The 13,965-nt window shown below is 41.0% G+C and overlaps 1 protein-coding gene across 4 annotated transcripts in view; it reads right to left on the reverse strand.

The window, feature by feature from the left end:
• The window catches only part of ARID4B (AT-rich interaction domain 4B), an 86,511-nt gene that overhangs the window by 71,185 nt on the left and 1,361 nt on the right, over positions 1–13,965 (reverse strand). For all 4 annotated transcript variants that reach the window (XM_038176159.2, XM_027453752.3, XM_072035581.1 and 1 more), the window contains exon 2: positions 13,787–13,849. In XM_038176159.2, the coding sequence (XP_038032087.2) occupies positions 13,787–13,792 (6 nt within the window). In that variant the 5' untranslated portion in view covers positions 13,793–13,849. The remainder of the gene's footprint in view (positions 1–13,786; positions 13,850–13,965) is intronic.

A 13,965-nucleotide genomic window follows, 5' to 3' on the forward strand; every position in this document is an offset into this window, starting at 1 on the left:
AAGCTCAGGACAGCAATCCTTCCCCCATCCCAAAGTGAAGACTTCACCAGCCATTTTCCCCAAAACACGTCTATTTTCACATCCCATTAACACGCAGGATCCTTGGATCCGTCAGAAACAGGACATGAGAGACTGTGCAAGCAACAACACGGCTGTTCCTTCTTCCCCTAAATCTAGCTGGGGGGAAAACATTCACATCACTAGACAATTGCATGCCTATGGCATACTCCTGCTGTCCAAACAAGCGCTGCTTCAGTTATTTCTGTCCCAGGTTCAGTACATTGCTATAAGACCTTAAATTTCAAAAATGCTTTTTCAATAGAAAGATTTCCACAGATCTCCAGAGCTTGCGGTGTAACGCATGCTGCAGAAACCTTCCTCTGATATTTTAACTAATGATTCCAGGTATTCCGTGTGGTACATTCCAGATTTATTTTTCAGTGTCTTCTGCAGACCATTCTTTCCTATGTTGTTTTTTTTTTTTCCCCTTCTACACTGAAAAAGCATTGATTTTTCTCTCCAAGCTTCCTATAAAGAGGGTTATTTTTCTGATAAACGATTATTTCATTTAAAATCACGTTAGTTAAGACGCTAACAGCATACACTATCAGCATGCACTAACCACACATACAGAAAACATCAGTAATACTTTAAGCTTAGTACCGCAGAGATCACATCCATCTTTTTACAGTATTTGGAGAATGTTCTACTCCACCTGAACTGCCTGTGAGCCTTGCTACAATGCAAGTACATGCATCTATAAGGAAGATATTACATCTTTCAAAACAGTCTTATGATTCCTCAGCTTCCACTCTGAGCAACAACGAGGAGGGGAAGAAAACACACAGAGATTTAAGGTACCAATGACTCTGTATGCAGACAAAAGGGAAAAGTAAATACATGCAATTAAATGCATTTACAAAAGGACAGTTGCATTAGGCAAATGTTTTTCTAACTTTTCTATGTACTGATTTTGATCCCAAATTCTAAGAGAGATAGACGCTCCTGAATAGCTAACAGACCTAGCTGGATCTTTGCAGATCAGAACAGATCTTCACAGATCTTCAGCAAAACACCAGGCACCCGCAGATGACTGGTTGTAAACCAGTCGTCTTTAAGACCCTCAGAAGACAGCTTTTGGAGCTAGGCACAAGCAGGGTTGAAGAGAAGTGAAATCTGAGCATACTACACACGTACTTGCACTGTTCAGAAGTGCCCAAGCAGCACCGACACATCCAAATCAAGTTTAGCCTGCTGCTCCTAAAAAATGGTTGGGTGAGCTCCCAGTCAGTGGATCAGTTAAGAGCACAGCTCTGTACATACATAACCAGCTCTCTGAGCCTGGAAGAACAAAGAATTATTTTCTGTTAGGTCTATTGGTGTTGTGTTGTGTTTTTTTTTTTTAAACCAGCATTTATTGAGCCACTGTTGGCATATTCACAGCCTTGCAGAATATGGATGTGTCAACTCATCTGGGCACGCGAAGTAGGGGCAGCATGAAAATTAGTAAAGTACTTTACCTAAAAAAAAAAAAATGGGGCAAGTTATAACCCCTGCTGAGCATGTACTCCGACAGCTAGGCCATTTCCACATCACATAGGCATCTCTGCACAACACTGCAAATGTCCCAAGAGAAGGAACAAGTGAACCTGAAGTTATCCCCAAAGAAATCCCAGTGCCTCCTCACAGCACAAAGCAACCCATAATTCAGATCAACTTCTGACTCAGCTACTGCGGGTGACGTTCAAGCAGCCTTGCTGTGGCAGAATATTCTACTGAGCAAACTGTTTACACTAGCCCAGTATTTTGCCATAAAAGTACAGACAATTATTTTTTACAGTGCAATTTTCTTTCAGAAGGTTCAGAAGGATGGTTCCTCAACTGTTAAGTAAGTTTTAACTCAACCCATTATTTATTTATTTTCATGCAATTGAAGAAAACAAGCTCTATGAACACTGAAAGAGAGCAGAAGAGGAAGGAAAAAAATAAAAATAACCTCCAACAGATGAACTCCTCCAAATAAATCAAATTATTTGTATTTCAAACTTCCCTTCCTATGTGAGTCTAAGGAAAGAATAAAAAATACCTCAAATCTAACTTTTGCATTCCCTTCCCCAGTTCGTAGCCTCCTTAATAGATACTATATCCTTTGCTTCTTAAAGGGTTGTCCTGGCATGCTCTCGAGGCACAGACCTCCTCAACACCACCAATTCCAACAGCCAGACGAGCAAAGACTAAAACATTTATCCACATGTCTCAGTAATGCTTGTTCCACCAGTGGTCAGTTGTGTGATCACCCAGCTGAAACAAGAACTACCCAGGGACCTATCCACAGCCTTGCATGCAGCACACGCTTCCTACAGCTCTTTAAATGCACTAATTATAATGGGATGAGAATTTATTTCCGCATCCATGTCAGTTCAGAGTGCAGCAAGTTGATTTTGAGTCTCAAAAACGTTCCCAAATAAACTGAACACATCCTACATGCATTTCAGGCAATCTGGACAAAACACTGGCTCAAACCTTCCACGGAGGCTATGACCTGTATCAGTACCAGTGGTCTTTCAAGTGGTTCTTATCTTAAGAAAAAAAAAAAAAAAAAAGAGTGGTAAATTTGGTAAGTACAAGAGCCTTCTACTGGAAAAATCAAATGATTCTTTCAGATCCATCTGCCAAGGTCTGTGGTATGGCTTCAGGAAGTACAAAGCCATATAAGTTACCTGCACATCCCGCTCCACCTGCACCAATAGAAATAAATATCAAGTCCATGTCTTTCTTCAGAAGAAATACGTAACTCTGTGCAATTTTACATGGGTAAGGGGATATAACTAAAATATTAACCTCCCCACAACAGCATTTGTCTTCCAGACAGAGGAAGTTCTCCATCTAAATGCAAGGAGTTCAGTATTCAAGCTTTGGGCTTGTGAGAGGAGGCTGGGGGTTTTAAAAAGAAACTAGATCTAACCAACAAAGCAATATCCAAATCAGAGGTGCAAGCTTTTCCAGTCCAACTAACTCTTACTACTTGAAAATCCTTTCAAGAACTTTCCATCGGTGAAATACCTGTAGCAAACCAAGAACGTATACATTAAAAGTAACACAGACGCTAAAAAAAGGAAAATAATTAACCACTTGAAGGCAAGTTTAAAAAGAGAATTATCAAGTGCTGCATAATTTTGAATAGCTTTAACATCTCTTAGATACAAGCGTGCTACGCAGAAAATAAAAATTCCTTCTTGGTGCTGTACAAACAGTGTATGCAAGCAGCTAGCATTCAGCGAGGCTACCTTTCAAAAGTCCATGTGCTAAAGAACATTAAGTGCTTGGTTCATACCTTTTATCTCATTTAATTACCCAGAATGCCAGAGCTTCTTTGGCTACTCATTGCTGCACCTGTTTCCAAAACATCTTCAGCTGGCTGAGCCTGTGACTAATGGCAGCCATTTCCAGGGAGGGGCTATTTAAGGAAAGATCCTGGCTACGATTCCACAAAACTGTCTGACATACCCAGGAACAGAGAGTACTTTTTTTTTTTTTTTTTTTTTTTTTTTAAAGTTGCACAGGTGATATCAGACTATATTCACTGCTTTCAAATGTGCTGAAGCTATTCTGTAAAGCCCAGTTATTTATTAAAGTCTTTAAGCCTCTTATACTAAAACCTTTATTTTTTTTTTAGCCTCTTTTCCAAAAGTAACACTTAGGATTACTGAAGTGAAAGAGAAAAATAGTCTATCCAGGTCTACTGCATCTCAACAATTTTGCTGTTGTGCTCTGAATTCAAGGGGAGGCATCCCACCAGGTCCCCAGGCCAACGTGGCTTTCTTGCAGTGCCCAACAGTAAAGCACCCATGTGCCTGCCAAATCCACGGGTTACGCTGTCAGTGACATACCTCAATGAAACTGGTATTAATTACTTTCACGACCAACAACAAGCAGTGGTGGTGTTTGGTTTTTTTCCCCAAGCTTAGGAAGATAATGAGTGAGAGAGAAATCCTGAAACACACGGCGCAGAGCCCTGATCTTCCTGCAGTACCGTGGGACTGCTCTGCCCACTCTTGTCTTTGCTTTCGCAGCAGGAGCACTGCACATCACCGCTGCCAGCAGCGGCACACCTGGCTACGAGGTCTGCAGAGGCCCTTCTGAGCCATCGGCACGTGCCCACAGCCTCCTTCGGGTGCTGGGCCGGGAGATGGGTCAGCAGGCACAGCAGCTGCGGGAGGACAAACCGCCAGGTAAAAGGCAAGACGCTGCGCTTCCTGTGAAACCAAGGAGCTGTCTTGTAAACACAGGGCGTTTGCAGATGGCATTCCGGTATTTCAGTATGTGTTGTTTTTTTTTTTTTCTTCCAGTTTTATTTTGAACAAGCAGCATGAGGACATGTAGATACAGCTAAAGCAGTAGGCAGCAAAGACCTGGAACTGTATCCGAAGCCGCGTGGAGTGCAGCACCCGAAGCTTACTGCCTTTTTTTTTTCTCCTGACATTTCTTTCACAAAACAACAAAAACTGATTTGCTTCCTTAGAAATCCAACTGAGTAAATACACTGCTCACACATAGAGCAACTCCATCGGACCAGCTTAAGGATCGTGAAAGATTTTTATGCTGTGTAATAGATGCTATGTTTGATAGTTATTGTCAGGCCGTAATTAAGATTTTATTGCACCACTGCAAATATTCAGTTAAGTGCTGTTGCACAACAAGTTTTTCCAGTCAGAAACAGGTAAGATTGTTCTCTATTTTAATGCAAAACTGTACTTAAAAGTCTACTTACTTCACTGAACTGAAATCAGTGACACTGAAGGGAGACAAACATCTCTGTGTGTGTATATTCCCTAGCAAAAACCAGCCTTCCTCGCATTAAAAGATGACCGACTAGCACCTGAGCTGCTATCTAGGCACTACTAATGCCACATATATTACCAATGGAGAAAAAACATCTTTCCTCAGGGGATATACATGTACCTCTTTTTCATTGATACACTATTATTATGCTGTCATCAAAACAGATTTTTCCTCCCTATACAGAATGTAAAGTAACCCATTCAGGTCACTTGCCTCTAAAAACCTGAATCACCCCACACCAGTAAGTGTATACATGGAAATATATACACTGCTTTGCCCAAGAAAAGTCAACGTATGCAATCAGTAAGAGATTTATTTTAATACCATGAAGTTTGTTTAACAGCAATCCATACATTTTGGCCACCATGAGGCAAAGTAAACCAAAATCAGAATATCAGCTCAACAGCCAAAGAATTATCAACAAATAAAATCTGACTTACTGCAGACAGACATCTAGCGTCCACACTAATACTTTCTGGAAATTAATGTTAAATTATTCCAGGGAACATGGTTAAAACAACAGCCCCAACAGCCCATTCCACAATGGATCAAGAATAGACTTCTCACATTCCAGCCCACGTACATAACACTGTCCATCATCAGGCAACATCATCTTTTGTACTCCGTGATTTTTAGGAATGTAAAAGCTGTCTTAGTAATCTGTAAGTAAAGCAATGAATCCAAATTTAAATGTCTTCTAACCTGTCCAACATAGCAGAAAATAGGCATGACATTTCCACAGAGAAGACACAAACATCACAAATCTATCCACATCATGTCCTGTAGGTAAATGCACGCAGACTGTCATTATAAAGTTCTGCAAGAACACCTCAGAATGAGTCTGCATCCACAAAATGGAAATTACTTCAAGTGCAATTTTTTTCTCCCTCTCCATCTCTGTTCCAGACAGCAATGCATTGGTACATATCATACTCCAATCTTCATACTATAATGTGGTATTACTTATGCCAATATACTTCACCATTTTCTTTGATGCCCAGCTAGCACAACAACCTTATGAAGATATAAAAGAGGAAACAAAATTATTGCTGTGTTTTAAAAGCACTTCAATATTTGTGGAAGGAAAAAAAAAAAAAAGAATTATATATTATCTCTTGAGTTTAGAGATTGAATTTGGGCAACATTGGTTTAATATTACAGCATCATCTATCTTCAATAAGCAGCGCAGCAAAACACATATTCCATTAGAAATTCCTGAATTCTGAAATGCAAGTGCAACATCTACTGATTTCCAAAACGTCTCAACCCTTTATTATTTCTCACAGAAAGAGAAGTTATATTAATCCAAGTGTCACAGCATTAACAAAGATTAAGCTAATGTTCTTTCACTGACACACTCACACAAGATACTGCGAGGTCTATCTTCCACCATTATAAATTAATTTAAAGTATTCTTTGTGACCTGAGAAGCACGTATGCTACATTTATCTTTAAGAAAACAGGAAGCGGACTATTTTAAATACACAAATAAGGGATTTAGCACTAACAGCCTCCTGATGAGAGGATAACTGGAAATCTAAAGGAAAAAAAGATCACCGTGGATCAGGTTGCCCTGCCACAAACTGAAACATTTTTTTCAGATCAGAAGAGAATGTGAAAAACAAACAAGCAAGATCACTCCCTATTATGTTATTTATCACCAGCTGAAAGCTCCTATCGGACACATTTGGACCAGAATTTTTCTGACGTCAGATTACTTTTCGCTGCCCTCAGAAGGACCAGCGTAAACAATGGACAGTTAAGTGTCGGAAGGGTGTCTAAGAGGGAAGGGGGAAGGATCTGAGACAAAAGCTCAGGGAGAACCTCAGTTCTTCAAAAAATAAAATACTAAATGTCCATATTTTTGCATCAAGTTTCTGGTAATAAGCAGAAGGTGTCATATGCCTTACTTACTCCTACCATCTCCCACTGGCGTAACTCCTGACCATCACTGAGTCTCCACTAACCCACCACAAATATATCTGCCTTCTTAACACTGAAAGAATCAAAACCCTGACTTTCATTCTCTCATCAAAGTAAGACTCGTATAATTTCTCCTCAAATTATTGTTTCTGACTGTTTTTATTTGGAATAAGAGTAGTACAACTTTCCCTCCGCAGATAAAAATACCTATTGTCAGGATGTATTAACATAGATGCTAGTTTCCTGAAGATTGTCACCTTTACAGGATAGGAATTTAATATTTTTGAATTTTGTTCTGCAGGAAATCATATAAATTATATACCAACTCTTCCTCCAGTTTGGGGGAAAAAAAAAAAAAAAAAACCAACCACTTTAATTAATGATATTTTTTCCAAGCACTGAATAAGAACTTTTAATGGAGGAGGGAGAAACAGACATGACAGGGGAAGTAAAGCTTAAGATGGCTTCCTCAAAAAAAAACTTAAAATATTTTCTTTTTCTGTGTCTAATTCTAACTCAAAACCTCCCCGTCATCTGAACTTGACATCAAGTGTTTATCATAGCAAAATTAAGTTTTGTTCATCACCTTCAAAGCACATCACCAATTCCATTTAGTCTTTTAAACTGAACACCTTCTAGAAAACACGGACTTTAACCTCTGGAAAAGCGCACTGTTCGAGCTAGTAAGCAAGCCTAGAGAAACCTCTATGACAATTTCACATATAGACAATTTACAAAACATTTAGCCTCGTGACTACAAACTGCTAACTTGGCAGATGGATGGGGAAGAAGGTGTGTTCACAAGCAGTTTAAGCCACTCCAAATCAGTCTGGGTGCACTTCTGCTTTCCTCTCCCTCCTTCCTCTGTCCAAATGTTAGGGAACAGACAGGCCATGCTGCTGTAGCTGAGGAGTGTATACACTTGATTGTTAATTTCAGTTTGATTCTGTCTACCTCAGGACCACACAAATGGTGCTGGCACAAAGAGAAGCAAGAATCAACAGTCAGGAGTGGAAGAGGAAGACAAGACTGTACTCCTTCACTGACTGTACAAGCTTAATTTGGCAAACTGCTTATGAAAACAAAAACTTCGGGGTAGGTTGTTAGAGGACTAAGCAACGGATTCAACAAGGAGAAAAAGCCCAGGCTCGCTCTGCTGCCTGAGAACCCCGAGTGTTATTCACCAGTTAGTCCAGCCGGTGTGATCTGCTCGACAACAGAGGTGTAGAGCGCTGGTACGTCTGCGTCACAGTTAGCTTAAATCACGACCACTGAGCGCTCTCTCTAAAGAGCATGCTACTCAGGGTGGTCTGCACAAGTCACCACAAAGGCTACGTCATTTGGGAGTTCTGGATGCCTAGAGGTCTCGTAAGAGAAGCCTGAACGGTACTCCCCACGGGGTCAGGGAAACCCACAGCAGGGCTCCGTATGCAGCTGTGGTTAATGTATTCGAAATCGGGAGCCCGCTGGTGCACGGTGGTCGCACGTAACGCAGGCTGGTGGCGTCAGCCCTCGCTCTCCACAGGTAATTCAGCAACACCCTCCACCACCCTGCCTTGACAGTCTCCCAGCTGCCTTTCCAGAGCTTGCCTACAAACACTTCTTGCTAAACAGGTCAAGACTGCTTTACACGCTGGCCTCCAAGCTAAAAAAAAAAAAAAAAAAAAAAAAGCACACAATACACACAATAGCTCTTTCTTCAATTTCTTCCCTGCTTCAAACTATTATTCAGAAGGAAAATAGCCATCTTGTCAAGGATAGAATATCAAAGTAGCTTGCAGTCTTCTCCATACTGGGATCCCTTGAAAAATCCTCTCATTAACCAATTATACATATATATATGATTTTACATCAAAAACCTATTAAATAATTGTTCTAAGACGTTTTTAATCACTAAATATTTACTTTATGCATAGGGCTAAACAGGTTTCCTCATTTCCCTGGAGGCCTGTTGAAACCTCCTAAAAGTCTTTACAAATCCATTGCACAGGCTAATATCCAGAGAGCAGTAGCAACCACAGTAACTGGACAGCCCTGGAAGTGCTAAATAGGAAAGGCAGAAGAGAAATATTTTTTACTGAAGCGTATCACTAAAAAGCAAGCAGCAGTACAAACCCCAGCTCACTAACATTTCCCAGCTGTGACCTGAATCATACTTCAGACAGGAGCAGATCGAGATCCGTACTTACTCAGATTTGTGCACTTTTGTAAAAATAACTGAAAGGCCAATTATAGTAACTACAACTGCAGAGAAACCACTGCTGCATTTCACAATGGGTTAACCACTTCCAAGTACGTCCAGAACTGATAAACAATCTAGCATTTGGACGGCTCTGTATCACACTAGGGTGCCAAGGAAATTTAGACTCTGTATCTTCCCATAAAATCTACGTTACCTTTTCCAAATGAGATCTCAAACGCTCCGTATTTTTTATTTTTCAGCCTATTATAAAACCATTTATTTCTAAGAAAAGAAAAAAAAATGGTATGTATCTGTAGGATTTGAACAAACAATCGTAGCCAGTTTGCAGCAGTGGTATGCATCACGTCCACCTTTCTGGAATTTATCCCTTTTTCAGGTTACATGACCAGTGAAACATTCAGACCAAGTATTTGTATTTGACAGTGCTTGGAAGGCATCATACATCAAAAAGATTGCATTTTGTTTTGAAAGACCTCTCAACTACAACGCAGAATTTCTTAAAAAATACATACCATGTGTATCGCAGCATACTGCTGCACTAGATGTGTACAACACTGAATAAGCGTCCTAAAATGTCTAGCGGAGATCTGCATATTCATTATTCTGTCTGCTAACATTTTTCTTAGACAGCATCCTGATGCAGTAGTTACACTGCTATGCGACTGTTGATCCAAAAACCCTTCACCAAGTTGGAAGACAGTAATACAAGCTAATCAACTTCTCCCATTGCCATAGTTTATTACAACTTTGGTCTTCTCGGTCTAACGGCCTTCTTTCCCACCAGGTAGTCTAATTAACTTTGGAGTCCTTATCAACACATTCAACTACCAAACAGACACACGCTAAACACGCAGATTTGAATTCCAGACTTCCATGTTGTTCAGCCACTGTAAAATATACTAAGATTAGCATTTCAAAAGTGCAAATATCCAATTTCAAAATAGCTTAGATTATTCCAACATGACTTGTAATTGCTTGGTGCAAGTGGTGTTTGCTTTCCTTTCTACATAATTATGCAAGCATGAGGAAGTCAATAACTGCCTCTGATCACTTGTTCAAACTGGAACATCAGGACAGAATTTAAGATCATTTTTCATCGTGCAAAAACAAACGACAGGGGAAAACCACCTCTTCAGACTTACCTGTTTTCCTCCCTCCAACACAAGAACTACTCTAATGGTACTGACTCCTCCCTCTGTAAGTGCCCTTTTCTGAGGAAATTCAAATAGTTAACCAGAAAGTGAAAGGTCACCACCTTCCATGACTAGTTTCCAGCCTGCATAAAAACAACAGGACTTTCAGCTGACTCACACTCCAAGTTGGAAATTAAAGACTGAAAAATGTACTAGATACATTGCTTTTGTCCTCCCTCTGCCATACTGGCAGAGAACAAGAGCAGCAGTCCGACTGGCTTTAAGTGAAAGTGGTTACAGCATCAGTGTGCAGCAATGATCTCCACATAGCGCTAGAGAGGTCACTTGGAATACCACTGTAATGTAAATTCGTAATGAACTAAAAACAAACAAGAAAACACACCACAAACTGTACACAGGGCTTCCTTCATTTATCAGCATGACAAATGCACTCAGAAACACCTAGAGCTACAACACAGAAATATCTACCATCACTAGTATTTCGTACTTTGAAGACTGAAAAACATTAACGCGCAAATAACTTAAAAACATTAAGCCCTCATTCCAGATCACTTTATTTACAGTGTATTGCTCTAGCTTCTGTGACGTTCACTATTTTTATTGCCAGTCAGCAGTGAACTTTTTGACTACAGTGAGTACACTGCCTTCAACCACATATTTAAATTTCAAGCAAATGCTGTAGTAGATATTAAAAAATCTCATGAACATTTAGTGTTAAGTACACATGATGATCGAAACTGAGTTTGTATGTGTTTCTTTCTTGAAAAGCAAGGACTCTGCTTTCCTGGAATTTATTTCCTGACTTCAGGAAAAAAAAAATAATTAAAAACAAACCATAATAATGTTTTTATATGCACTTTGCAATCTACTTAGTAGGTAGTAATTTGATGGCACGCAATTAGTTTTTAAATAATCAAAAGGATTCTGCAAGCTTCCAAAGCACACAGAACGCAAAAGGACATTATGCAGAAGGTACCCAAGTTTAACAAGAAAAAAAAATCAACATATGAGTCGTCCTAGCTGTTATCTACACAAGTATATTAATGACTATCAGAGGTACTTCAACGCAAGAAAAGGCCAGATTTAGAAGAGCATCACAATAACATGCATGATTTTCCCAAGATTTGTTTACTCCTTGTAAGATATACTTCAAGATATTTTAAGACTGTCTCCAAATGGTCTTTGCAGTCCACGGAAGGCCTGCGTAATAGGCTAAAGTTACTAATTTATACGAGGGACTTTATCGACTTGAATTAAGTTGGCTTACTGTGGGGAGAACAATTATGCTGGCGGCTTTGGAGGTGGCAATGGCTTAGCAGGCAGCGCCCCTCTGCTGTCTCAGAGGGTTCCAAAAGGCGAGATGACGAGTGACTTACAGCTTTCCATCAGTACGACTTGGCACTCTTCCTAAATATACCTCGCTGTGTTTTACAAAGCATGATAAACATTCTATCTATAGCACACAGATTGAAAAAATGAGTCAGTAAAGCTACATGAGGTGTTCAAGTTCACCCACAGAGACAAAGACGCAGAGAAGGAGCCCAGTTCTAACGCTTTGTGTGCTGGGACACACCACCCTCAGCACCCGAAAGAACAACGAGGCACCAACTGAAACCGGGGCCTCGGTCATACAGTCTGCAGCCAACAGACTCCAACTAAAACCAGGCCTTAAAGCACTAAATTCTCTGTGTGCTGAAGTGTCCTTGAGGAATACTCTTCCAATAACTTTAAAAAAAAAAAAAGGCACCCAAAAGCACAGCCATATTTAAACAGTATCTCGATCCAATACAGTCAATGCTACTTTGTGCGATACCAACAGAAAGCCACTAATTTTCCTAAGCATTCTCCCTTGCTGCTTCTTATTGGACTAACTTGTATCCTTGCAGGCTTAGCAAATTAATTGCAAATTTAAGCCAGGCAGAAAGTCATGCTGAACTGTATTATTCCCAAAATCTTAAAAAATGGTATTGGAAAGACGGTTGAACCTTAGAAATCTCTTCTGAGCTAGATGCCATTAAAAGTTTCATCGTAACAAGTAAATACAGTTTCCATGTAATGAATTACAGATTAACCCCAGTTAACAGTACAAGGCACAGTAAATAAAGTACTTGGAGCTATCTCAAGCATACATAAATGTAATGCTACACACAAATTACAAAAATTGTGGACTTAAAATCAGCATATGAACACCCTGGCAGAAGTCGTCCAGATTTTAAAAATAAATAAAAATGCAGCAACAGCAGAAATCTTACAGAAGGATAAGTACACTGGGGACTTTTTTTCCCCTTAAATATGACTGTATTAACAGGTTTCTGCATGTTACTTAAAATTTGAGCATTTGCTACACACTCAATTCAGCCTGAAGTGGGGCGCTATCACTATCTCACAGAACACTTTGTATTCCCACTTACGATCCGACCTCCTCATCCTCCCATCCATCTATCCACACTTACACGGCTCTATAACCGGAGTATCGGAGCCTAATCTCTATGGTAACTGTATGATTTGTTTACATGGAAAAAAGAATATTAGAAATGTATGCAAATTTAGCTGTCATTTAAATAAGTGTTTTTCCTTCTGAGGTTTAAAAAAAAAAAAAAAAAAGCTCTCTAGCTCTCTATACTGCCTCCTATTTCTCTTGCTTCCATCTCCTACAACCCCAGCAGGCAATGAGCCACATTTGGAAAGCTCCGTATCACACTACATCGACAGCCTGTTGTTGCAAATTCATATAGTTTACTTTTAATGAGGAAGAGATGTGCAGTATTTTAGATCTTAATGCTTATTTAAGAGAAAGCATAGAGAGCAATTAAAACTTGATTTTTTAAAAGATACTGTCATTAAGTCACGAAAGGGGAAGAAAAAAAACAACACACATGCTGAACCTTTAAGAGCTCTACAGAAAGACTTAGCTTGCTGCTCAGCAACTCCGATCCATCTAGAAATTAAAACGATCCGTATCATTTGCCATTTCCAGCTGTAAATACAGCTTTTAGGACATATTTTACATAAGACTCGCTGACAGACAGTAGCGTAACTCTAACAGTGCAAGCCCCCGTATGCAGACTGCTCTTTTATATTAAAAATACCGATGAGATGATGCATCTCAGGCTTGCAACAATTGCTTTCGATAGGGTTCATATTTTGAAGGTTTACCGCAGCCCAGACCCAGAGCTGAATTACAGATCCTGGGAGGGGGGGGGGCACAGCGACACAAACAGCAGCTCAGGTGAGCCATCCTCAGCAAAACGACAAAAAGGCCGGCTATTTCCTAACTATTTTGGGGTACGCAGGTCCATTTTGGCACAGAGCAGATCACGCTATGGGGCTGACACGCTTTGTTTCCTGTAGCACTTGCCCGACGCAGGAAAAAGAAGGAGACGGGAGAGGAGAAGGGCTCGGGGAAAAAACGAGCTGCGACGATGGCTGTGGGCACCGCAAGGGACACCCGGACAGGGCACGAAACCTCCCTGCGCCTCCCCGAGCCCCTCCGGAGCCCGGCGGCCAAACTCTGGCGACTTTTCCCGAGCTGCAGCCAGGCAGCCATGTCCTCCTCCATGGGGGGGGCACCCCGGGACGGAGCGGGCGGACAGACAGACGGACATTTCCCCACGGCCATTCCCTCACGGGGCCGTCCCCCACGGCCGTTTCCCTCACGCCTTACCTTCATGATGAGCTCAGGCTGCGGTAAAAAGCCTCGGCGGGGGCTGCGCGGCCGAGGCCGGACCTGGAATTTAAAACAAAGCGCTGAGGCACCGGGCGGGGGAGGGGCGGCGGGGCCGCCTCAGGGGGCTCGGGGGGCCGCGGGGGGGAGGCTGAGGGAGGGCGGGGGGCGCCTCCCCG

The sequence above is a fragment of the Anas platyrhynchos genome, chromosome 3 (genome assembly GCF_047663525.1).
Source record: "Anas platyrhynchos isolate ZD024472 breed Pekin duck chromosome 3, IASCAAS_PekinDuck_T2T, whole genome shotgun sequence".
Taxonomy (NCBI): Eukaryota; Metazoa; Chordata; class Aves; order Anseriformes; family Anatidae; genus Anas; species Anas platyrhynchos.